At 48.2% G+C, this 24,426-nt stretch overlaps 1 protein-coding gene across 1 annotated transcript in view; it reads left to right on the top strand.

The window, feature by feature from the left end:
• The window catches only part of LOC311122540 (metabotropic glutamate receptor 5-like), a gene marked incomplete at both ends in the record, with an annotated part of 37,458 nt that extends 13,361 nt beyond the window's left edge, over positions 1–24,097 (top strand). Inside the window, 12 exons of the mRNA XM_084196883.1 lie at positions 1,863–2,098; positions 10,236–10,357; positions 10,565–10,689; positions 11,032–11,200; positions 11,394–11,520; positions 19,134–19,251; positions 19,490–19,676; positions 20,918–21,076; positions 21,508–21,816; positions 22,016–22,182; positions 23,113–23,767; positions 23,858–24,097. Coding sequence (XP_084053009.1) covers positions 1,863–2,098; positions 10,236–10,357; positions 10,565–10,689; positions 11,032–11,200; positions 11,394–11,520; positions 19,134–19,251; positions 19,490–19,676; positions 20,918–21,076; positions 21,508–21,816; positions 22,016–22,182; positions 23,113–23,767; positions 23,858–24,097 — 2,614 coding nt within the window. The remainder of the gene's footprint in view (positions 1–1,862; positions 2,099–10,235; positions 10,358–10,564; positions 10,690–11,031; positions 11,201–11,393; positions 11,521–19,133; positions 19,252–19,489; positions 19,677–20,917; positions 21,077–21,507; positions 21,817–22,015; positions 22,183–23,112; positions 23,768–23,857) is intronic.
• Between the last annotated feature and the right edge of the window lie 329 nt (positions 24,098–24,426).

Here is a 24,426-nt window from a genome sequence, read left to right as displayed (position 1 = left end):
CCTTCCTTCCTTCCTTCCTTCCTTCCTTCCTTCCTTCCTTCCTTCCTTCCTTCCTTCCTTCCTTCCTTCCTTCCTTCCCTCCCTCCCTCCCTCCCTCCCTCCCTCTCTCTCTCTCTCTTTCCTCCCCATCTCTCCCTTCTCCTCCATCTGTCTAACTGGATTGTGACAGTGCTCTATCATAGGGACTGGAATTTACATTCATGTGGTTTCACCCTCATGTTCTATAGATCTGCCATAGCCAGGGCTGGGCTCTTGTCAGCATGCCCACAAACATGCCATCTGGCCACCCTGCCAAACTATAGGCCCACTGCCCACAATCCAAGCACACATGCATACATATACCCTTACAGCACCTCCCACTTTCCTCCCCTGGTTGTCAATGTGTGTGTGTGTGTGTGTGTGTGTGTGTGTGTGTGTGTGTGTGTGTGTGTGTGTGTGTGTGTGTGTGTGTGTGTGTTGGAGGGGCAGGAGTATAGAGATGAATCTTGATTTACATCTATTGGCAGGAGTCTGTCTATGAGGAGTTGTTGATGTTGTTGTTGTTGTTGTTGTTGTTGTTGTTGTTGTTTGGGAGGGCCTGGCAGTCAGGCTGTGAGCCAAAACAGCATTTACTGCTGCTCTTTAATTATTTGTTATTAAAAAATGTTACTTATCTATTTTTTACTCAACACTTATTTTTCTTAAAACTGCATTGTTGGTTAAGGGCTTGTAAGTAAACATTTCACTGTAAGGTCTACACCTGATGTATTCGGCGCATGTGACAAATAAAATAAAATAAAATTGGTTTGATTCTCTCAGTGGCCTTGGCTTGTGTGTGTGTGTATGTGTGTGTGTGTGTGTGTGTGTGTGTGTGTGTGTGTGTGTGTGTGTGTGTGTGTGTGTGTGTGTGTGTGTGTGTGTGTGTGTGTGTGTGTGTGTGTGTGTGTGTGTGTGTGTGCGTGCGTGTGTGTATGCATTTATATGTTTATATGCGTTGTGTTTGTGTGTTTTGGCAAAAATTTGATGAAAATGGAATTTCACTCATAATTTAAAAAAGCATCTCTCCCTTTCTCTCTGTCTCTCTCTCCATCTCTCTCTATTCTCTGTGTGTGTCCTTGAGGTGAGAGGAAGTAGCAGAGGTGGTCAGTCTGATATAAATGTTTTCATTATTTATGGAGTGAGTGTGTTAGTCCTTCTCACCTCTCTACAGAAAGATGTAATTGAATACAATAAGAAGCCTTCCAGCTGGCCTACACACACACACGCACACACACTGTGAGCCGCCAACACTGTGAAGGCTTAATACAGAGAGAATGTGTAACAGCATTGGATGTGTGTGTATGTGTGTGTGTTTCTTTTTCCTTTCTGTGTGAGAGGCAGGCGGAGCGGTTGTGTTTCTGCTGGTGAATAGTGTAGCTGCCCTTGGTTACCCCTCCTGCCTCCTTCACCACCGCTTCTGCTTTTCACTCATAACTACAGTTTGGGACCAGTGATGAGCACCATTCAGGGGCTCTGCTTTGTGACTGGGCTGTCTAGATGCCTTCAGGTTTTAAACTGGTTATTATTATTATGGTTTCTGCCTGACACAAAAGGAGAGCAAATTCTCTGAAATGCAACCAAAAATAAAGTTATCACTCTCCAATTTTTATTTCAACTTCAACACACAGATAAAGAATTGCGTCAGCAGAAAATGATGACAGAGTACAGACGCACATAAACAACCAAAGACGCCAACCAGTGGACCCCTTTAGGCCTTGTGTATGGAACAGACACATCACTCCCAGAACCAAAGACCAATGTTCCTGTTTTCCAGTGACTGCGTTATGTTTCTAACATTCTTTTCATCGTTTCTAACTTCTATGTCCCTGTGTCCCCTGTCTCAGTGATGGCTGGGCGGACCGGTACGATGTGACGGATGGGTACGTGCGCGAGGCGGCGGGGGGGATCACCATCAAGCTGCAGTCAGCTGATGTGAAGTGGTTTGATGAGTACTACCTGAAGCTGCGGCCGGACAACAACCTGAGAAACCCCTGGTTCCCTGAGTTCTGGCAACACCGCTTCCACTGTAGGCTGAAGGGACACCCACAGGAGAGCCCCAAGTACAACCGCACCTGCAACAGTGAGTATACACACACACACACAGTTCTGGAAACCAGGTGTGTTTGTGGGCGTCAATGATGACGTCAAAGGATGTATGAAGTAGAGAATGGAGAGATATGATTGTAAGACGTCAGGCAGGAGTGGAGCTCTCAGATCGGACCAGTCCATTCAACACATCTGGACAAAGAGGCTCTTTCATTCAGCCTGCCGCCACATTCACTCCTCTGTTCATTCATATATCTGCATATTCAGCTGGGCACTCTCTCTCTCTCTTTGTGTGTGTGTGTGTGTGTGTGTGTGTGTGTGTGTGTGTGTGTGTACTTTCATGCAGGGCTATAGTTCTGCTAATCACAGAGGCATCACAGAGCCATGTTTCTCCAGAACTAATATAAAATGAGCAGGCAGCTTTAGATCACCCTTTCATTCAGACACCCCCTCCTTCCAGTACACCTGGAACATCTCTTTTATGTCCAAAAGTCTCTCCTCGCTCTCTCTCTCTCTCCCCCCCCCCTCTCTCGCCCTCTTTCTCTCTATCTCTCCCCCCTCTCTCTCTCTCTCTCTCCCCCCTCTCTCTTGCCCCCTTTCTCTCTATCTCTCCCCCATCTCTCTCTCTCTATCTCCCCCCCTCTCTCTTGCCCCCTTTCTCTCTATCTCTTCCCCCTCTCTCTCTCTCCCCCCTCTCTCTCGCCCTCTTTCTCTCTATCTCTCCCCCCCTCTCTCTCTCCCCCCTCTCTCTCGCCCTCTTTCTCTCTATCTCTCCCCCCCTTCTCTCTCTCTCTCCCCCCCTCTCTCTCGCCCCCTTTCGCTTTATCTCCCCCCCCCCCCCCTCTCTCTCTCTCTTTCGCACCATTCATATGTAAAACTTCCGCTGTGATTGCTTCAAAAGGACTCATGTATTCTAATGAAAATGAACTGAACAAGATGAGACAGAAGCCCCGTTTATACCTGGTTCAAACATGCGTCCGTTGTCCTGATCTTGTCCACATTCTGATTGTGCCCACATTTGTCAACAGGTGTAGACAATCAAAAGACGCATTGTGATCTGATTGTGATTAGATCTACCCGACCACATCCGGAGGTAGTCGAAGATGCATCTTGTACAGACATCCTTGAAGTGTAAACAAATCCGGACTATGAAAACGTATACATTTGGCCAATGTCCCACCCTCTCAACAAAACAATCCCGCTGGCCAGTTGGATTAGGATCATGGTCTTCATTAGAAACCAAGAGTCTACTGGCATTGTGGTCGGATGCCACAGTCCAATGCCGCATCCAGCTCTGAATAAAATGGGCATGTAGAAATAAAGATATTTATGAAGATCGTCCCAAATGAGAGAAAAAGGGTTCTCCCGTTCCCACGTCCAAATCCAGCGCAAAATCTAATATTTAAAAACATCGTAAGCTACAGAAAGGCCAAGGACTGTAATAGTAGAATTTTAACTGAACTACAAATAAATTGGGGAGGCATGGGACGGACTATTATGGAGCCGCAGCAGAAGAGAACAGTCCATGACAAGTGTATGGCAAGGTATAATGTGGAGGTCTAATGTTCCCCTGTACCTTTAGATCAAGGTATAATGTGGAGGTCTAATGTTCCCCTTGTACCTTTAGATCAAGGTATAATGTGGAGGTCTAATGTTCCCCTGTATCTTTAGATCAAGGTATAATGTGGAGGTCTAATGTTCCCCTGTATCTTTAGATCAAGGTATAATGTGGAGGTCTAATGTTCCCCTTGTACCTTTAGATCAAGGTATAATGTGGAGGTCTAATGTTCCCCTTGTACCTTTAGATCAAGGTATAATGTGGAGGTCTAATGTTCCCCTGTACCTTTAGATCAAGGTATAATGTGGAGGTCTAATGTTCCCCTGTACCTTTAGATCAAGGTATAATGTGGAGGTCTAATGTTCCCCTGTACCTTTAGATCAAGGTATAATGTGGAGGTCTAATGTTCCCCTGTACCTTTAGATCAAGGTATAATGTGGAGGTCTAATGTTCCCCTGTACCTTTAGATCAAGGTATAATGTGGAGGTCTAATGTTCCCCTGTACCTTTAGATCAAGGTATAATGTGGAGGTCTAATGTTCCCCTTGTACCTTTAGATCAAGGTATAATGTGGAGGTCCAATGTTCCCCTGTACCTTTAGATCAAGGTATAATGTGGAGGTCTAATGTTCCCCTGTACCTTTAGATCAAGGTATAATGTGGAGGTCTAATGTTCCCCTGTACCTTTAGATCAAGGTATAATGTGGAGGTCTAATGTTCCCCTGTACCTTTAGATCAAGGTATAATGTGGAGGTCTAATGTTCCCCTTGTACCTTTAGATCAAGGTATAATGTGGAGGTCCAATGTTCCCCTGTACCTTTAGATCAAGGTATAATGTGGAGGTCTAATGTTCCCCTGTACCTTTAGATCAAGGTATAATGTGGAGGTCTAATGTTCCCCTGTATCTTTAGATCAAGGTATAATGTGGAGGTCTAATGTTCCCCTGTACCTTTAGATCAAGGTATAATGAACGATGGGCTATTCACACTCTATTTAAGTTGCTATATCAGATATGAAAATAATACATTGGTGTTAAAATGCAATCCTTTTCGATTTTAATATTTTATATTATATTCTGTAAATCTTTGGCATTTTCCAGCTAGCAATACAGTGCAGAATATGTCCAAACTGATGCTTAATGGCGCATAGCTTTCTGAAAGCATGAGCGAGGCCACTGTCTAATATAATGTAGGCTTCAATATGAAGAACTCTTTAGGCTACTTTTAGATTGACACTTTATTTCTTTATAAAGCCATTTGCTTTACACATGTGCGCCTTTGTACTTTTAATTGATTGTCGCTTTTATCCGTGCATTTTCATAATTTGACCAGGCATCCTACTGGGAACACCATGTAATTTCAATGTGGAAATGTGGGTACTTTTTGGTTGAGACGTTGATCAATGAGATTTCAATCTTTTTTCACTCACTCAAAAAGTGTTATCACTGCACTTTCAACCATTTAAAGCACAAAAAAGTTCAAATGGGAATACAATGTTAGATATTTTGTATTTATACAATAACTTAATGTGTTATCACTGTGCTTCATCTAATAGCACAATGAAATGACCTGGACTGTAGTTGAGATTCCATTAAAAGTACATGGTGCAAGTGATCAATGCTGTTGGAGATTCTGAGCAGATTTTTATATTGCGAAGATCTCCACAGACCTGCGACCTTTGCATGCTATCTTGAACATGCACGCTTTCTATGATTACATAATAAGACTTTTATAGTTACAGTAACCTCAAAATGTGGCCATGGATGTGTTACTCATTTTAAGGTTGCATAAAAATGGTTACATTAGTTTATAAGATAGCCTTAACTTTAGGGTATTTACTGTATTACAAAAGTAATATTGAATTGTGTTAGGTTGACAACGCAACCAAATATTACCATTTAGGAGATGTATCTAATGCTTGGACAGTTTAATCTGAGCCACTGGCTTTATCTTATATTTTTGGTTTAGTTGGGGATGTGAATCCAACATATAATTTGTTAACTTGTCGACAAGTTAATATGCTATTTACTGTATTGCAAAAGTGATATTGAGTTGTGTTTGGTTGTCAACGCAACCAAATATCAACATTTGAAGGAGATGCCACTGACTTAGTCTGACTTTAATTCTCAACCAAAAATCAAAGTTAAGGAATAGGACTAAATTAAACTTTAAATGCACCTTAAATAAAGTTTGACTATTCTTTAACTTAGATTTTTGGTTGAAATGGAGACGTGAATCCAACATATTCATGATTAACTTGAAGATTACATTTCAACCACAGCTTGAAACCCTAGGCCTATATGTATTGTCTATTTTTAGTTGAATTGAAACAACAGCTGTTGATGACTTCACAAATGTTATATAGGCCTAGATAGTATCATTGATAGGGCTGTTACGGTGACCGTGTTACCGCCACACGGCAGTCAAAATCCATTTACATTTACATTTTAGTCATTTAGCAGACGCTCTTATCCAGAGCCACTTACAGTTAGTGAGTACATAAAAAAAAAAAATCATACTGGCCCCCTGTGGGAATCGAACCCACAACCCTGGTGTTGCAAACGCCATGCTCTACCAACTGAGCTACACGTTTAGTCACCATAATTAGCCTTCTCCAAGCTCTGATGCTGCTGATGGTCATTAGTAGCCTACCAAACTTGCTAACTGCCTGGTACTCAGCACTCTATTGTCCCCCTAATCACTCTGAAATCAATGCAAATCTAATGAAAAATCTAATCAAACACTTCATAAGAGCCCATGAGCTCATGTTGTGCAACATTTCAATAGGCTATGCAATTGCGTGAGAAAACAGAGTGATGGCCTATATTAAAAAGAGGAGGAACCCATCAGCTTTCTATAGGCCTACTATATTTATTTCTCAACTTTCCTAATATTAAGCACATTGCTTCTCTTTACAACAGGAGTATAGCCTACCTGGCTGGCATGAAAATGAACCACGGAAAAAGCGTCCTCCATTCGCTATTTAAGTGCATAGATTACATGTATTTTTCCCCTGCTGCTGTTTCGAGACAGGTGCATGATAATGGTCCATTCTAAATCAAAACTAATTTCACACATATATTATTTAGTAATGTAAAGACAAGATTAAATCAAGAATAGTCTGATGGGTGACAATATTAACCTATCACTTGTGAATTATATATAATCACTTGTGAATGATGCCCAGCTTGTGTGCAGTAAGCAAGAAACAGTGCATGCCTTTTTTTTGCGACTTTTTCAAATCATAGTCGCACACCTCATGTAGCCTAGCCCATAGGCCTATATGTTTTGATAAGGTTTGTATCACAACTTAAGTGGCCAAATAACTTCTTAAAATTAAGCACATTAATTTGCTTTACAATGGGTGTAGAGCCTAACTGGCATACATACGCTAATTGATTGCATTTTGGAACATTCGTGCTTATAGCCTACTGCCGTGTGCACATTGTTGCGCTTATAATGTGAAGAATTAGCCTAATAGTTTATCAACAGTTTAAGCTAAACATTCTGATCTGTTGCGTCAGCGTCATTGCTTAAAAACATTTTTTTGAAGCTAGTGGTTGTTTAATTTGGGATCTATCCCACCCCACAACTGTCCCAGACTATGTTTGGAATATTTATTTCTCGCACAGAATAGAATAGGTCAACTTTTGTACTTTTGTACATAGGCAAGTGCTTTTGCTGTTCGTTAGGCCGACTCGTCTTGTTGGCTGACGAAAAGTAAATGTGGACAGTTTTTCCAATATCTTCAACATGCACCTTGGAATTGGATAAGAATGTGCGCAGTTGCGTCCCTGATGTGTCTGTCTTCACTTGTAGCCTGTGAAAAAGATCTGATCACGTGACGGGCATTGGCTATTAAGAATTCAGCTATCTGAGAGAGCCATGTGAGTCAGAGGTTCTTCGGAGCACGCAGCCGGGAGAAGGGAATTATAATTATTATATTCAGCCCAAGGGCACAATGGCCACTGTCCACAAAAGGCATGGATTGTTTTAGGGGGAATTACGGCCACACAAAGGGGATGCCGCCGGGAAATTCAAGGCATTATCAAGTGCTTGTCAAATTGTGAATGAGATGAAGTGTGTACAGCCTGCACAAAAAACAAAGCAGAGCTCATGCCTTTCATGTGACTTTTTTCAAATCATCATTAGAGTCGCATCATGCAGCCTTAGAATGTATAAAAAATCTAAACATATAGCCAAACGTTTGTATCACAACTAAAGTTACATAAATAACTCGAAATTAAGCATATAGGAGGACCTGTTTCTTTGTTAACCGCTCAACACAGAATAGCCGCATGTGCGCATTCCTTAAAATCGTTTTGAGAAAAAATGACAGAATAGCATACTCTGAGTTGTCCTTATGTTAGGCCCTGATCTGGCTATGCCATAAGGCTGTGGGCTACACTAGTTCATTTAGCAGACAACATTTGCTTAGAATTCCATGCCATTTTCTATTTTATTCAGCTTTGTTCAATTGTATTCTTCATACTATAAAAGAATATAAAATAATGCCATGGAATTCTAAGCAAATCTTGTCTGCTAAATGAACAAGAGATACTGTAGGTTCCCAAAACACAAAATATGTTCAGTTGTTATGACATTCATACAATGTTTAAGTTAGGTTGCAAAGGACAATCCTTTAATATTGTAAGAATGTTGAGAATCTTCTGTAAGAATCTCCAACTGTACAGCTTTTTTGTGTTTTGGGAACATATATTTTGTGATGTCCCCACAATGTTCCCACCAGACTGTTTCCACAACCTAATGAAACATTCTGGGAACCTTTAAAGAACAGATTAAATGTTCTCCCAGTATGTCACTTTTTTTCTTCCTATGGTGCTGTTTAGGCCTTATTTACAATACAAGATTACAATAATGTAAAGACAAGGTATGTAAACATCCATGCTCACGGCAGGTAGCTTAGTGGGTAAGAGCGTTGTGCCAGTAACTGAAAGGTCGCTGGTTCTAATCCCCGAGCCGACTAGGTGAAAAATCTGTCGATGTGCCCTTGAGCAAGGCACTTAACCCTAAATTGCTCCTGTAAGTCGCTCTGGATAAGAGCGTCTGCTAAATGACCAATTTATTTATTTAAAGAACAACCCTGTCCAGACCTGTTTGGATAATGTGTTGCACCATTCAGAGATGCACTTTGTAGCTTACTCTGTAACTTAACCTGTTTCTGTTTCTACTGTGTGCCTTAGAGCCTAAATGGCATTTTTATTTCTACTGTGTATTATTTGTATTTTGTACACATCCAAATACTCAGATCGTTTGTGTGGTGACTTTTTTAGGGATGGGAGAGATTCTGTGAATATTTATTGGCTGTGGACAGGTTGAGGTTATCGGGACAGTAACTTATCGTAGCTTAAAAGAGTCAGGACAGTAGACTATTATGCCCAGTCTTAAATCGTTGGATAACAAAAGTAAGTTGTAATGATGAAAGTATATATCTATTGACTATAAAAATGTGCTGTTTTTTGTCGATTTATACAGCTTGTGTCATAATGGGAGGTCCAAGGCAGGTTGGATTAATTTCAACACAGGAAGGGACCAGGGAATCTGGTCGCAATACGGACGAAGTGGGCAGATAAGATACACAGTTTATTACCATGTGTAGACGCAACAAATCTCGGATCATCTTGATCAGATGACGACAACCACATGTTAATGCAAGGTGTAACCACGGCTAGAGAGGAGAGGTGTGGGAGGAGATGGGAAAAGAGGGTGTTTGAAGTTTCATAAAGGCAGAACAGGTTATTAGATACAGGTTGGTCTAATTGGTCTCTTCCTTTTTCTCTCCCTCCCTCCATCCTTATCCCTCCATCTCCCCCCCACCCCCCCTCCCCTCCCTCCCCTCCCCTCCCCTCCCTCCAACCCCCTCCCTCCTCCTCTCCCTCCATCCCCCATTCCATCTCCCCCTCCCCTCCCTCCATCTCCCCCCTCCCCTCCCTCCATCTCCCCCCGCTCCCTCCAACCCCCTCCCTCCTCCTCTCCCTCCAACCCCCTCCCTCCTCCTCTCCCTCCATCCCCCCCTCCATCTCCCCCTCCCTCCATCTCCCCCCTCCTCGCCCTCCATCTCCCCCCTCCCCTCCCTCCATTTCCCCCTTCTCCCTCCATCTTCCCGCTCCCCTCCCTCCATCTCCCCTCCCCTCCTCTCCCTCCACCCCCCTCCCCTCCCTCCACCCCCCCCTCCTCGCCATCCATCTCCCCCCTCTCCCTCCATCTCCCCCCTCCCTCCACCCCCCCCGCCATCCACCCCCCCCTCCATCTCCCCCCTCTCCCTCCATCTCCCCCCTCCCCTCCCCTCCCCCCTCCATCTTCCCCCTCTCCCTCCATCTCCCCCTCCCCTCCCTCCATCTCCCCCCTTCACCATCCACCCCCCCTCCATCTCCCCCGTCTCCCTCCATCTCCCCCTCCCCTCCCCTCCCTCCATCTCCCCCCTCCCTCCATCTCTCCCCCCCCTCCCTCCATCTCCCCCCCATCTCCACCCTCCCCTCCCTCCACCCCCCCCCCCCTCCCCTCCCCTCCCTCCATCCCCCCCCCCCCCCCCTCCCCTCTCTCCATCTTCCCATTCTCTCTTTTTCTGTCTTTCTCCTCTCTGGTTCTCTCCCAGAGCGGGAGTCATTGCGACAGCAGTATGCCCAGGACACTAAGATGGGCTTTGTGATCAATGCCATCTACTCCATGGCCTATGGGCTCCATAACATGCAGCGCTCACTCTGCCCAGGCTACCAGGTGGGTGCTACTGGACTGGACTGGACTAAACACAACCCACTGTCACTATTATAGTTGATTATAGTTGGGATTGCTCATATTGTCATCGAGATGATGATGGTGATGATGATGTTGATGATGCTGCTAATGATGATGATGATGATGGTGTTGATGATGATGATGATGATGATGATGTTGATGATGATGATGCTGATGATGGTGATCCAGGGGCTGTGTGATGCCATGCGACCTATAGATGGAGCCACACTGCTGGACTTCCTGATGAAGACCAACTTCACAGGCGTGTCTGGAGAAGGCATCCTGTTTGACGAGAACGGAGACTCACCTGGCCGGTACGTGTGTGTGTGTGTGCGCGCGTGTGTGCGTGTGTATATGTGCGCGTGTGTGCGTGTGTGTGTCTAAATAGGACATCATAAATAACAAGAGCAGTGAGTCACCTGGCTGTGGTGATCTCATCCCATATATCTCTGTACCTTAGTATGTATGTATCAATAGATTCAGAGGTACTGACTCCTGTGTGTGTGTGTGTGTGTGTGTGTGTCTCTGTGTGTGTGTCTCTGTGTGTGTGTGTGTCTGTGTGTGTGTCTGTGTGTGTGTGTGTGTGTGTGTGTGTCTGTGTGTGTGTGTTTGTGTGTGTGTCTGTGTGTGTGTGTGTGTGTGTGTGTCTGTGTCAGATATGAGATCATGAACTTTAAGAAGATGGGGAAGGACTACTATGACTACATTAACGTAGGGAGCTGGGACAACAGTGGGCTGAAGATCGATGATGATGAAATCTGGGCCAGCAAGGACACCATCATCAAATCAGTCTGCAGCGAACCCTGTGACAAGGGACAGATAAAGGTGAAACGCACCCTAGGGGGGAAGGGAGGGAGGAGGTGAAAGGCTGGCGATGACAAGGACCCTTCTAGATTATCTCTGTTGATGTTTCGATCTCATTGGTGCATTCTCTCTAAGATAGTATTTTTGCAGCATTCTGATTGGTGGGTTTTTCCTGAGCTGATGAGGGTGTTTTTCTGGTGTGTGTGTCCTCCAGGTGATCCGTAAAGGAGAGGTGAGCTGCTGCTGGACCTGCACTCCCTGTAAGGAGAATGAGTTTGTGTTTGATGAGTACACCTGCCGAGCCTGTGACCTGGGCTCCTGGCCCACCTTCCACCTCACAGGTAACACACACACACACACACAAAAACAAAGACAAACACACAAACACACACTGAGGGTGTATGGATTGGCCTCTTTGCTCTTGGAAGTCTCCTCTAAATGAATCTCTTCAGTCTGGCTGAGCTGGATCAGATGCCATCACACAGGTTAACTCCACAGACTGACTCATTCACACATCCCGCCCACATCCTGGAAACACACACACACGCACAAATGCACACACACAGACACAAAGAAAAACAAACATGAAATATGGGTACATTTACATAATGGTGTTTTTTCAATTGTACAATTCACCTTTCTCCATCAGAGGAGCACATTTTTGTTGACAGCAAAGAGGGCATGTTCTTTCAGCAGCACTGTTAAATTCTTAGTATTATTATGTGTGTGTGTGTCTGTGTGTGTGTGTGTGTCTATGTGTGTGTGTGATACGTGTGATAGAAGGAGTCAGGCGCAGGAGAGTAATACGCATCCAAAGAGTTTATTCCGTCGATAAACAGTTGCGCAAGCATGCGACAACAACACTCAGGCACAGGGGAAAATACTACCCTGGCAACAACAAGGTAAGGGTAGCTCAACCGAGCTACACACAGCTCACTACAAACAATCACCCACACAGACAAGGAAGCAGAGGGAACACTTATACAATGAATAATTGGGGATAAGAACCAGGTGTGTGTGATTAATTAGACAAGACAAGTGGAGTGATGATAAATGGATCGGCAGCAGCTAGTTAGCCAGTGACTACGAACGCCGAAGCCTGCCCGAACAAGGAGGAGAGGCAGCCTCAGCGGAAGTCGTGACAGTACCCGCCCCCCCTTGACGCGCGGCTCCATCAGCGCGCCGACCCCGGCCTCGGGGACGGCCAGGAGGACACAGAGCAGGTCGAGCCGGATGGCGATGGTGGAAATCCCGTAACATGGAGGGATCGAGGATATCCCTCACCGGGACCCAGCACCGTTCCTCCGGACCGTACCCCTCCCACTCTATGAGGTACTGAAGGCCCCCCACCCGACGCCTCGAATCCAGGATGGAGCGGGCCGAGTACGCCGGGGCCCCCTCAATGTTAAGAGGAGGTGGAGGGACCTCCCGCACCTCAGACTCCTGGAGTGGACCAGCTACCACCGGCCTAAGGAGAGACACATGAAACGAGGGGTTAATACGGTAATCAGGGGAAAGTAATAACCTATATGTGACCTCGTTGACTCTCCTCAGGACTTTGAACGGCCCCACAAACCGCGGGCTCAGCTTCCAGCAGGGCAGGCGGAGGGGCAGATTCCGGGTCGAGAGCCAGACCCGATCCCCCGGTACAAAGACGGGGGCCTCACTGCGGTGGCGGTCAGCGTTGGCCTTCTGACGACGCACGGCGCGTTGGAGGTGAACGTGGGCAGCATCCCACCTCTCCTCCGCACGCCAAAACCAGTCATCCACCGCAGGAGCCTCGGTCTGGCTCTGGTGCCACGGTGCCAGAACCGGTTGGTAATCTAGAACACACTGGAAAGGCGTTAGGTTAGTGGAGGAGTGGCAGAGAGAGTTCTGGGCATATTCTGCCCATGGCAAGAACACTAACCACTCCCTCGGCCGGTCCTGGCAGTAGGACCGCAGGAACCTACCCACGTCCTGATTTACCCGTTCCACCTGCCCATTACTCTTGGGGTGGAACCCAGAGGTCAGGCTGACCGAGACCCCCAGACGTTCCATGAACGCCTTCCAGACCTTGGACGTGAACTGGGGACCTCGGTTAGACACTATATCCTCTGGTACCCTGTAGTGCCGGAAGACGTGAGTAAACAGGGCCTCCACAGTCTGCAGGGCTGTGGCGAGACCGGGCAGAGGAAGGAGGCGGCAGGACTTTGAGAAGCGGTCCACAACGACCAGGATGGTGGTGTTACCTTGGGAGAGGGGAAGATCAGTCAGAAAATCAATGCTAAGGTGAGACCATGGTCGTTGTGGAACTGGTAATGGTTGTAGCTTACCCGCTGGGAGGTGCCTAGGTGCCTTACTCTGGGCGCACACCGAGAAGGAGGAGACGTACACCCTCACGTCCTTAACCAAGGTAGGCCACCAGTACTTTCCGCTCAGGCAGCGCACTGTACGACCGATACCTGGGTGACCAGAGGAGGGTGACGTGTGTGCCCAGAAGATCAGATGATCACTGATAAGAGCAGGCACGTACTGCAGCCCAGTGTAGATGGATCTGTGCGTAATGCCTGCTCTATATCCGTGTCCATCGCCCATACTACCGGCGCCACAATGCGGGAGGCCGGGAGTATGGGGGTGTTGTCTCTGGGCCTCTCCTCTGTGTCATACAGCCGGGACAGTGCATCTGCCTTCACGTTCTTTGTACCCGGAATGTATGACAATGTAAAATCAAACCGGGTGAAGAATAGGGCCCACCTGGCCTGGCGAGGATTCAGCCTCCTCGCTGCCCGGATGTACTCCAGGTTACTGTGGTCCGTCCAGACGAGGAAAGGGTGTTTCGCCCCTTCGAGCCAATGCCTCCACACGGTCAAAGTTCGGACAACAACCAACAGCTCCCGATCACCAACGTCGTAGTTCTGCTCCGCCGGGCTGAGCTTCTTCAAGAAGAAGGCACAGGGGCGGAGCTTGGGTGGCGTGCCCGAGCGTTGGGATAGGACAGCGCCCATCCCTACCTCGGACGCATCCACCTCCACTACAAACGGTAGTGATGGATCGGGGTGGGCTAGTACCGGAGCTGAGGTGAACAGACCCAGCAGTCTCCTGAAGGCCAGATCCGCCTCAACAGACCAACGGAGCCGGGACGGCCCACCCTTCAACAGGGATGTGATGGGGGCTGCGACCTTGCCAAAGCCCCGGATAAACATTTGATAGTAGTTGGCAAAGCCAAGGAATCCCTGCACCTCCTTAACCGTGGTTGGAGTCAGCCAATTACGCACGGCTGAAATGCGATCTCCCTCCATCTCCACCCCTGAGGTGGAAATGCGGTATCCAAGGAAAGAGATGGACTGCTGGAAAAACATACACTTCTCTGCCTTAGTATAAAGGTAATTCTCCAACAGTCGGGCCAGCACCTTGCGAACCAGGGACACATGCTCAGTGCGAGTAATGGAATACACCAGGATGTCATCGATGTAGACCACTACACCGCGACCAAGCATGTCCCGAAACACCTCGTTCACAAAGGACTGGAAAACTGAGGGAGCATTCATCAAACCATAGGGCATCACCAGGTATTCATAATGCCACGTGGTTGTGCTGACTGCTGTTTTCCACTCATCCCCCTCTCGAATACGCACCAGGTTGTACGCACTCCTGAGATTCAATTTGGTGAAGAAGCGCACCCCATGCATCGATTCAACCATTGAAGGAATGAGGGTGAGAGGATAACTAAATATGATTGTCTCCCTGTTCAGTGGTTGATAATCAATGCACGGGCGCAGACCTCCGTCCTTCTTCTTCACAAAGAAGAATCTCGAGGAGGCGGGTGAAGTGGAGGGACGTATATACCCCTGAAGCAGGGACTCGGTGACATATGTCTCCATAGCCACCGTTTCCGCCTGTGACAGGGGGTATATATGACTCCTGGGAGGTACAGCATATACCCTGAGGTTTATCGTGCAATCCCCTGCCCGGTGAGGTGGTAACTTAGTCGCCTGCGCTTTAGAGAACGCTTGCGCCAGATCACGGTATTCGGGGGGAAGGCGCACGGTGGAGGTACTATCTGGACTTTCCACCGTGGTGGCACCAACGGAAACATCTAGACACCTACCCTGACACTCACGCGACCACCCCTTGAGAGCCCTCTGCGGCAATGAGAAGTTGGGGTTGTGGAGTGCTAACCAAGGGATACCTAATACCACAGGGAAAGCAGGAGATTCAATAATCGAAAAAATCACCTGCTCAAAATGATTCTCCTGGGTGATCATGGTGACTGGTATAGTGACTTCCTTAACCAACCCGGACCGTAATGGTCGACTATTGAGTGCTCTGAGGGGACGTGGAATGGAGAGGGGAACCAATGAAATGCCTTGACGGCGTGCGAATGCCCTATCCATAAAGTTCCAGCTGCGCCTGAATCGACTAGCGCCTTACACTGGGGAACTACCATGTGATCGGGAAAGTGGATAGGTAGTGTACAGTGCACAACAGAGGGCTCTGAACAAGTGTGGGTGTTCGATACCTGGGGTGATGCGTGAGAGCCCTGCCTTTCGCCTCCAGGCCTAAAAGAACGTTGACTACGACGTGTGGTGGATATTCCCTTCGTGCCACCAGAGTGGCACTGTCGCTGTCCTCCTCCGCTCTCTTGACTGGCAGCTCCACCCAGCTCCATCGGCTCGAGGTCCGAGTCTTCCGGGGTGGAAGCGGGCAGACCCCTACCAGGACGTCCTCTGGCTGCCAGCAGGTTGTCCATCCGAATGGCCATGTCCACCAGTTTATTGAAGGACAACATGGTGTCCCGGCAGGCTAGCTCCCGTCGGATGTCCTCCCGCAGATGGCACCGGAAATGGTCGATCAGGGCCCGCTCGTTCCACCCGGACCCCGCTGCCAGCGTCCGGAACTCCAACACGAAGTCCTGTGCGGTCCTCGTCCCCTGCCTCAGGTGGACCAGTCGCTCACCCGCCTCTCGGGCGGGTGGTCGAATACCGCCCGAAAGAGGCGAGCGAACTCCCTGTAGTCCTCCAATGAGGCTCCTCCTTCGTTCCACACCGCGTTGGCCCACTCCAGGGCTTTTTCACAGAGGCAGGAAACGAGGACGGACACCTTCTCCCGCTCCGATGGTGCCGGCCTAATGCTGGCGAAGTAAAGCTCCAATTGGAGGAGGAATCCCTGGCACAGCGCCGCTGTCCCCTCAAATGCCCGTGGACGGGATATCTGGATCCCTCCTGGTGCTGGGGTGTAGGTGGCTGGATCTGGTTGGCCAGCTGGTCTCGACAGATCGGGTCTGCTCCTCTCCAGGCGTTAGACTACCTGAAGAACCCGATCCATCGCTTCCCCCAAGCTGGCCAGCATCGTGGAGTGCTCCTGGACCCGTGCCATGAATCCAGGCATGCGCTCTTCTCCCGCTGACTCCATAGCGGTTGGGTGATTCTGTGATGCGTGTGATAGAAGGAGTCAGGCGCAGGAGAGTAATACGCATCCAAAGAGTTTATTCCGTCGATAAACAGTTGCGCAAGCATGCGACAACAAAACTCAGGCACAGGGGAAATATCTACCCTGGCAACAACAAGGTAAGGGTAGCTCAACCGAGCTACACACAGCTCACTACAAACAATCACACACAGACAAGGAAGCAGAGGGAACACTTATACAATGACTAATTGGGGATAAGAACCAGGTGTGTGTGATTAATTAGACAAGACAAGTGGAGTGATGATAAATGGATCGGCAGCAGCTAGTTAGCCGGTGACGACGAACGCCGAAACCTGCCCGAACAAGGAGGGGAGGCAGCCTTGGCGGAAGTCGTGACAGTGTGTGTGTTTGTGTGTGTGTGTGTGTGTGTGTCTGTGTGTGTGTGTGTGTGTGTCTGTGTCTGTGTGTGTGTGCGTGTCTGTGTGTCTGTGTGTGTGTCTGTGTGTGTGTGTGTGTCTGTGTGTCAGTCAGTCAGTCACAGTATAAATGGAACTTCGTAGAGAAGTGATTGTCTGATGCTCCTCAGCATGCTGTCCTATTACAGCCGAATGGATGTTAGCTATTCTCTCAGTTACTACTGAGAGACAATCACGCAAAAACACGCACACACACACACACAGTATACACTGATCTCTGAATCTGTACTATTTCCATAGAAGCAGCTAATTATCCTTCCTCCTCTCTCCCTCTCCCTCCTCTCTCCCTCTCTCTTCCTCCTCTCTCCCTCCCTCTCCATCTCTCTTCCTCTCTCTTCCTCCTCTCTCCCTCTCTCTCCCTCCTCTCTCCCTCTCTCTTCCTCTTCTCTCCCTCTCTCCCTCTCTCTTCCTCCTCTCTCCCTCCTCTCTCCCTCTCTCTCCCTCTCTCTTCCTCCTCTCTCCCTCTCTCTTCCTCCTCTCTCCCTGTCTCTCCCTCTCTCTTCCTCCTCTCTCCCTCTCTCTTCCTCCTCTCTCCCTCTCTCTTCCTCCTCTCTCCCTCTCTCTCCCTCTGTCTTCCTCCTCTCTCCCTCTCTCTCTTCCTCCTCTCTCCCTCTCTCTTCCTCCTCTCTCCCTCTCTTCTCTCTCCCTCTCTCTTCCTCCTCTCTCCCTCTCTCTCCCTCTCTCTTCCACCTCTCTCCCTCTCTCTTCCTCCTCTCTCCCTCTCTCTCCCTCTCTCTTTCTCCTCTCTCCTCTCTCTTCCTCCTCTCTCCCTATCTCTTCCTCCTCTCTCCCTCTCTCTTCCTTCTCTTCTTAATTTGACACTGGCATGGTCACCACTGCACTAATTATTCTGTATTGAGGGCAATTGTCTATGCAAATGTATTTTAGTGGAGCTATGGATATTGTTCTGTAATGCATTCGACTGCTCATCATTATACAGCTGCTAGCCAGCAAGCGCCAATGTTTAAAACATGAGCCCAATGCATCACAGCTGCGAACACAGATTCCACACTTTACTGGAGTATTCTACAGCAACTCTTTAAGGAAAGGAGAGAAGTACACAGGAGAGAAGTAAGCGCTCACGTTTAGCAGCTGTAGAAGAGTCATTACATCAGGACAGTAAGTGTGACTGTGGCTGTGGGTAGCTCCCGGCGGCACTGTAACTGCTGTAGTGACGATGAGTAAACATTTTCATTTACCTCTCAAACTCACTCCTGCATTAGTGAAGGGCCACACTGAGAGAGAGAGAGAGAGAGAGAGAGAGAGAGAGAGAGAGAGAGAGAGAGAGAGAGAGAGAGAGAGAGAGAGAGAGAGAGACAGAGTGAAAGCGAGAGACACAGAGAGAGAGAGAGAGCGACAGAGAGAGAGAGAGAAAATAAATGGACAGATGGATGGAAAAAAATAGTTGGATGAATGTATTGAAATGGATTTGATTTAAGGTTGGAGCAGGGGAGGCCTCAATACAAAGTTCCTGAGTGACTAAAGTTGAGTTGAATGTAACTTTAGTAAACAGTGTCTTCCAGAGTTACTGTTTCTTCTCTTAATGGTACCTCCACTCCCATTCAGCAATTACGCTGTTGATGTCTAAAAGCTTAACTACTTCACTGATTAATTTAACTTTATAGACTGTGTTAAAGGTAGAGGCGTTAAATGACTTCATCTATTTTAACGGCAGTGTGGCGGCGGTGTTCTGTCTGGTTTGGCGTCTCTGGTGTTCTGTCTTGGACTGACCCGCCGGTTCCGGGCTGTATTTTCAGCTAGCATTACACCAGCACCTAATTAGAACTGTCCCTTTAATTAATGAGACTTGTCTCACAGCCCAGGAGGGGTGGGGGGACAGCGGGAGAGAGAGAAAGAGAAAGAGAAAGAGAAAGAGAAAGAGAAAGAGAAAGAGAAAGAGAAAGAGAAAGAGAAAGAGAAAGAGAGGGAGAGAGAGGAGGGCACATGAGACAGTGAAGGTGAGAAAAAAGGAGGGGTAATTAAATCCAGAGAAAAAGAGAGAGAAAGAAAGAAAGAGAAACGTATCAATGCTGTTTGTTTTTAACCTCTTGCTTTCCCTTTCTCTCTCCACCTCCTCCCCCCTCCAGGCTGTGACCCTATCCCAGTGGAGTACCTGCGTTGGGGGGACCCAGAGCCCATCGCTGCTGTGGTCTTTGCTTGTCTGGGACTCTGTGCCACATTCTTCGTCACCTCCGTCTTCATCAGGTAACAACTTGTGGATTTTAACATAATAAATGTGAAAGTCAATGTTATATTCAAACTTTTGTGATTTTACTCTGTTGTTGGTTGATATATTGGGAAAATACAACCCAGGGGATAACGCGTTAAAGCAATTCCACTTGTTTCCAACGTGGTATGGCACTGGGATTGTTTTCAACATGTAATTTTAACTGTAAATTAGTATATTTGTTATAAGGTTATAAAATAAACTGTGTGGGTGTAGGTTCCGGGACACTCCGGTGGTGAAGTCGTCTAGCCGAGAGCTTTGTTACATCATCCTGGCTGGGATCTGTCTGGGCTATCTCTGTACCTTCAGTCTCATCGCCAAGCCCCACGCTGCACACTGCTACCTACAGAGATTGGGCATAGGCCTGTCCCCTGCCATGAGCTACTCTGCCCTGGTCACCAAGGTACATCATCAAGCCCCTCTTTACCTTGATTCTTTCACCTACCATGTCCTTGTACATCTAGACATGAGTATCTCACAAACAGACTGTTTGAAGTCATTATTACAGATTTCCCCTTTCTCTCCCGCTATAAAGTCTATTCATTCATTCATTCATTCTCTCTGTCGTGTTTGTTATTGCAGACTAACTGTATAATCCATATCCTGGCTGTGTTGTTGTTGTTGTTGCAGACTAACTGTATAGCCCGTATCCTGGCTGTGTTGTTGTTGCAGACTAACTGTATAGCCCGTATCCTGGCTGTGTTGTTGTTGTTGTTGCAGACTAACTGTATAGCCCATATCCTGGATGTGTTGTTGTTGCAGACTAACTGTATAGACCGTATCCTGGCTGTGTTGTTGTTGCAGACTAACTGTATAGCCTGTATCCTGGCTGTGTTGTTGTTGTTGTTGCAGACTAACTGTATAGACCGTATCCTGGATGTGTTGTTGTTGATGTTGCAGACTAACTGTATAGCCCGTATCCTGGCTGTGTTGTTGTTGTTGTTGCAGACTAACTGTATAGCCCGTATCCTGGCTGTGTTGTTGTTGTTGTTGTTGCAGATTAACTGTATAGCCTGTATCCTGGCTGTGTTGGTGTTGTTGTTGCAGACTAACTGTATAGCCCGTTTCCTTGCTGTGTTGTTGTTGTTGCAGACTAACTGTATAGCCCATATCCTGGCTATGTTGTTGTTGCAGACTAACTGTATAGCCCGTATCCTGGCTGTGTTGTTGTTGTTGTTGCAGACTAACTGTATAGCCCATATCCTGGCTGTGTTGTTGTTGCAGACTAACTGTATAGACCGTATCCTGGCTGTGTTGTTGTTGCAGACTAACTGTATAGCCCGTATCCTGGCTGTGTTGTTGTTGTTGTTGCAGACTAACCGTATAGCCCGTATCCTGGCTGTGTTGTTGTTGTTGTTGCAGACTAACTGTATAGCCCGTATCCTGGCTGTCTTGCTGTTGTTGTTGCAGACTAACCGTATAGCCTGTATCCTGGCTGTGTTGTTGTTGTTGTTGCAGACTAACTGTATAGCCTGTATCCTGGCTGTGTTGTTGTTGTTGTTGCAGACTAACCGTATAGCCCGTATCCTGGCTGTGTTGTTGTTGTTGTTGCAGACTAACCGTATAGCCCGTATCCTGGCTATGTTGTTGTTGCAGACTAACCGTATAGCCCGTATCCTGGCTGTGTTGTTGTTGTTGTTGCAGACTAACCGTATAGCCCGTATCCTGGCTGGCAGTAAGAAGAAGATTTGTACTAAGAAGCCAAGGTTCATGTCTGCCTGCGCCCAGCTGGTCATCGCCTCTCTACTCATCCTGCTGCAGCTGGGCATCATAGTGGCTCTCTTCCTCATGGAGCCCCCACAGGTAGGCTGTGCCTGCTGGGTGTGTGTATGTGTGTGTGTGTGTGTGCGTGTGTGTCAGCTGGGGGTGGCAGGGAATTGTCAGTCTGAGGGTCTGAGACTGCCTCTTAACGAATGAAGTGAATGATACATTTACTTGCTGAACTGGCTGAAGTGAAAACCCTGGTGCCAACACGGCCTCCACCTCTACAGTTGACCAAACCCACTTTCTGACTGTATACATACTGTACAGCATCTACACTGAGTGTACAAAACATTAAGAACACCTTCCTAATATTGAGTTGCACCTGTCTCCTCCCCTTCATCTACACTGATTGAAGTAGATTTAACAAGTGACATCAATAAGAAGTAATAGCTTTTACCTGCATTCACTTGGTCAGTCTGTGTCCGCTCAGTGTATGTACGCGCTGATACTGATGTCTCTACTACCTGCAGGTGATCCACGACTACCCCAGCATCCGGCAGGTCAACCGCATCTGTTACACCACCAACCTGGGCGTGGTGGGGCCGCTGGGCTACAATGGCCTGCTGATCCTGAGCTGCACCTTCTACGCCTTCAAGACGCGCAACGTCCCGGCCAACTTCAACGAGGCCAAGTACATCGCCTTCACCATGTACACCACCTGCATCATCTGGCTGGCCTTCGTCCCCATCTACTTCGGCTCCAACTACAAGATCATCACCATGTGCTTCAGCGTCAGCCTCAGTGCCACGGTGGCGCTCTGCTGCCTGTTCGTACCCAAGGTAAGACACACAGGACAGATAGAAACAAACTTCCGCTTTAACAAAAAAGGAATCAGGTGCTCGACTGAGGGACTTGAAAAGGAATGTTTTTTGGAATGTTGTGTTTGGTTATAAGGGGCTTGTGAAGGGTTATAACAGGTGTTATATAGTGCTTATATATTGTTATGAAGGGTTATGAAGCTCTTCTGTCTCTCTCCAGGTGTACATCATCCTGGCCAAGCCGGAGCGTAACGTGCGCAGTGCCTTCACTACGAGCACGGTGGTGCGCATGCACGTGGGCGACGGGAAGTCCTCCTCGGCCGCCAGCCGCTCCTCCAGCCTGGTCAACCTCTGGAGGCGACGCGGCTCCGCCGGAGAGACACTCAGGTGTGTGTGTGTGTGCTTGAATGCGTGTGTGTGTGTGTAGCAGGGAATACAGAGAGATCCTGTCGAGCCTGTGTGGGGTCACACAGGAGGTAGCATTTAGCTGAGGAGGGCACAGAGATCAGTGATGGGTCACTGTCGCTAAGTGAATCTCATTTGAGGGCCGTTTCAGTAACAGCCTTTTTAGTGCAGGGCCACTTCAATGAGGGCCATCTGAGTCAATGCTTCCTCAGCCACTGTAAGTCTGTCTCTCTGTCTGACCTGAGTCCGACCCACATACCTGATTATGCAGACGTAACTTTCCAGGAGAAAGGGAGAGGGGGAGAGAGTGAGAGGGGGGAGAAAGAGAGAGGGGGGAGAGAGAGAAAGGGAGATAGAAAACAAGTTGAAGAGGACGAGCTAAAGGTCAACCTCTCTCTAATGGAACAACCACATGATCAAGAAGCCCTATGAAATGACAGTGCTGCTCCACAGAATACAAGGGAAAAGGACATTCTCTTTAGTCAGCTGGTTACCGTCTCGCTTGGCAAGCAAGTTTACAATCAGACCATTATACGATGTGTCAGAAATATACCTCTTCCCCCTCCGCTTTCCATCTTTCTCCCCTTGTTTTCTGTGTGTGTGTGTGTGTGTGTGTGTTTGTGTTGGTGTCTGTTTGCTGAGGTTATATGAGTCTCACTAGAGTCCTCCCACCCCTAGCCACATCAGCATGATTTAATCAGAAGCTCCATTATAGATTAATCACACTAATTAACCTGACAATTGAGAGAGAGAGAGAGAGAGAGAGAGAGATGGGGGGAGAGAGAGAAGAGGAGGACAGAGAGGGGAGTTAAAGGTGGAGAGGAGGAATAGAGAAAATGATTTCTACACTGTTATGCACCAGCTGAAACACACTTGTTTCATTTCCTGTTTTCACTTCCTGTTTCTCTGCAGCTCCAATGGGAAGTCAGTATCCTGGGCCCAGACGGAGCGGGGTTCCCGTGGGAACCACCTGTGGCAGCGCCTGTCGTTCCACATCAAGAGGAAGGAGAACAACCAGACAGCTGTCATCAAGCCTTTCTCCAAGACCCCAGAGGGGCGCTACAGTGGGGGCGCTGACCTGCCCCGCCACATGTCCTCCCTCCCCCACTCCCACTCCCACCTTGACGCAGACAAGACCCTGTACGAGCTCACAGAGGCAGAGGAGAGATACGCCGAGGAGAGATACCCAATCACCTACCGGCCCCAGACCCCTTCACCAATCAGTACTGTCAGCCAGCACCTGCATGGGGTGGGACTAAGGGAGGAGCCACTTGTGATGGGCGTACCAACCTACCTGACCGGGGGTTCTGTCGGCGGGGGTGATGTGTGCGACAGTTCTCTGATGGATCAAATCAGCTGCGTGGTTAACCGTTTCACTGCCAACATCAGCGAGCTCAACAGCATGATGCTCTCCCCGTCCCCCACACACTCTCACACACATGCCCACACACACACCCTGATGCCCTCCCACCCTACAGACCCCTTCCTCCTACCCCGGGAGATCCCCCTCCCCCCCACCATGACCACATACGCTGACGTCCAGCCCCTCCCCCCTGTAGAGTCCTACGTAGGGGGACACGCCTGCCTCGCTCACCCCCTGCCACACTCCCCTCACCGTCTCCCTCACCCTCACCCTCGCCTCCTAACTCACCCTCAGGCCTCCCCCTCTCCGGTGCGACACCTCACTGTGGTGGTGGAGTCCCCTCTAAGGAGAGCAGAGCTGGAGGAGGAGCTAATGAATCTGACCCCGCCCTCGCCCTTCCGTGATTCGCTGGGGTCAGGCAGTGGCTCCCCGGTCTCAGAGTCCACCTTGTGTCTGCCCCCGTCCTCGTCCCCTCCGCCCAAATACGAAATGCTGACCCTGAGAAACTACAGCCAGAGCTCTTCCTCACTGTGAGAGAGGGATGAGAGGAGATGAGGAGAAGAGGAGGAGAGTGGAAGGACGAAGAAGGAGAGGGACCTGAGAAAGAACAGTCTCTTGGGGGAGATAATGGTGATGGCTGCCTTGTGGAGGACGAGAGGAAAAGAGGACGAGAGGAGATTGACCAGTCCCTCAGAGAGGTGAAAGCCCTTTACTGGCTAGGAGGGACAGGAACAGGACACATCATCGTGTGATGGCATTAGACGGTGACCTGCAGTGTTTGTGTTTACATGTGTTCAGTGAGCAGCGAGGCGAGGTATAACGTGGGGATTGTAGTTTTTTTTGGCATCCAGAGTGAGAACAAG

This window comes from Coregonus lavaretus (genome assembly GCF_964263955.1).
Source record: "Coregonus lavaretus genome assembly, contig: HAP1_SCAFFOLD_600, whole genome shotgun sequence".
NCBI classification, from domain to species: Eukaryota; Metazoa; Chordata; class Actinopteri; order Salmoniformes; family Salmonidae; genus Coregonus; species Coregonus lavaretus.
The sequence above is the reverse complement of the archived record's forward strand: the minus strand, read 5'-3'. Positions and strand labels throughout refer to the sequence as shown.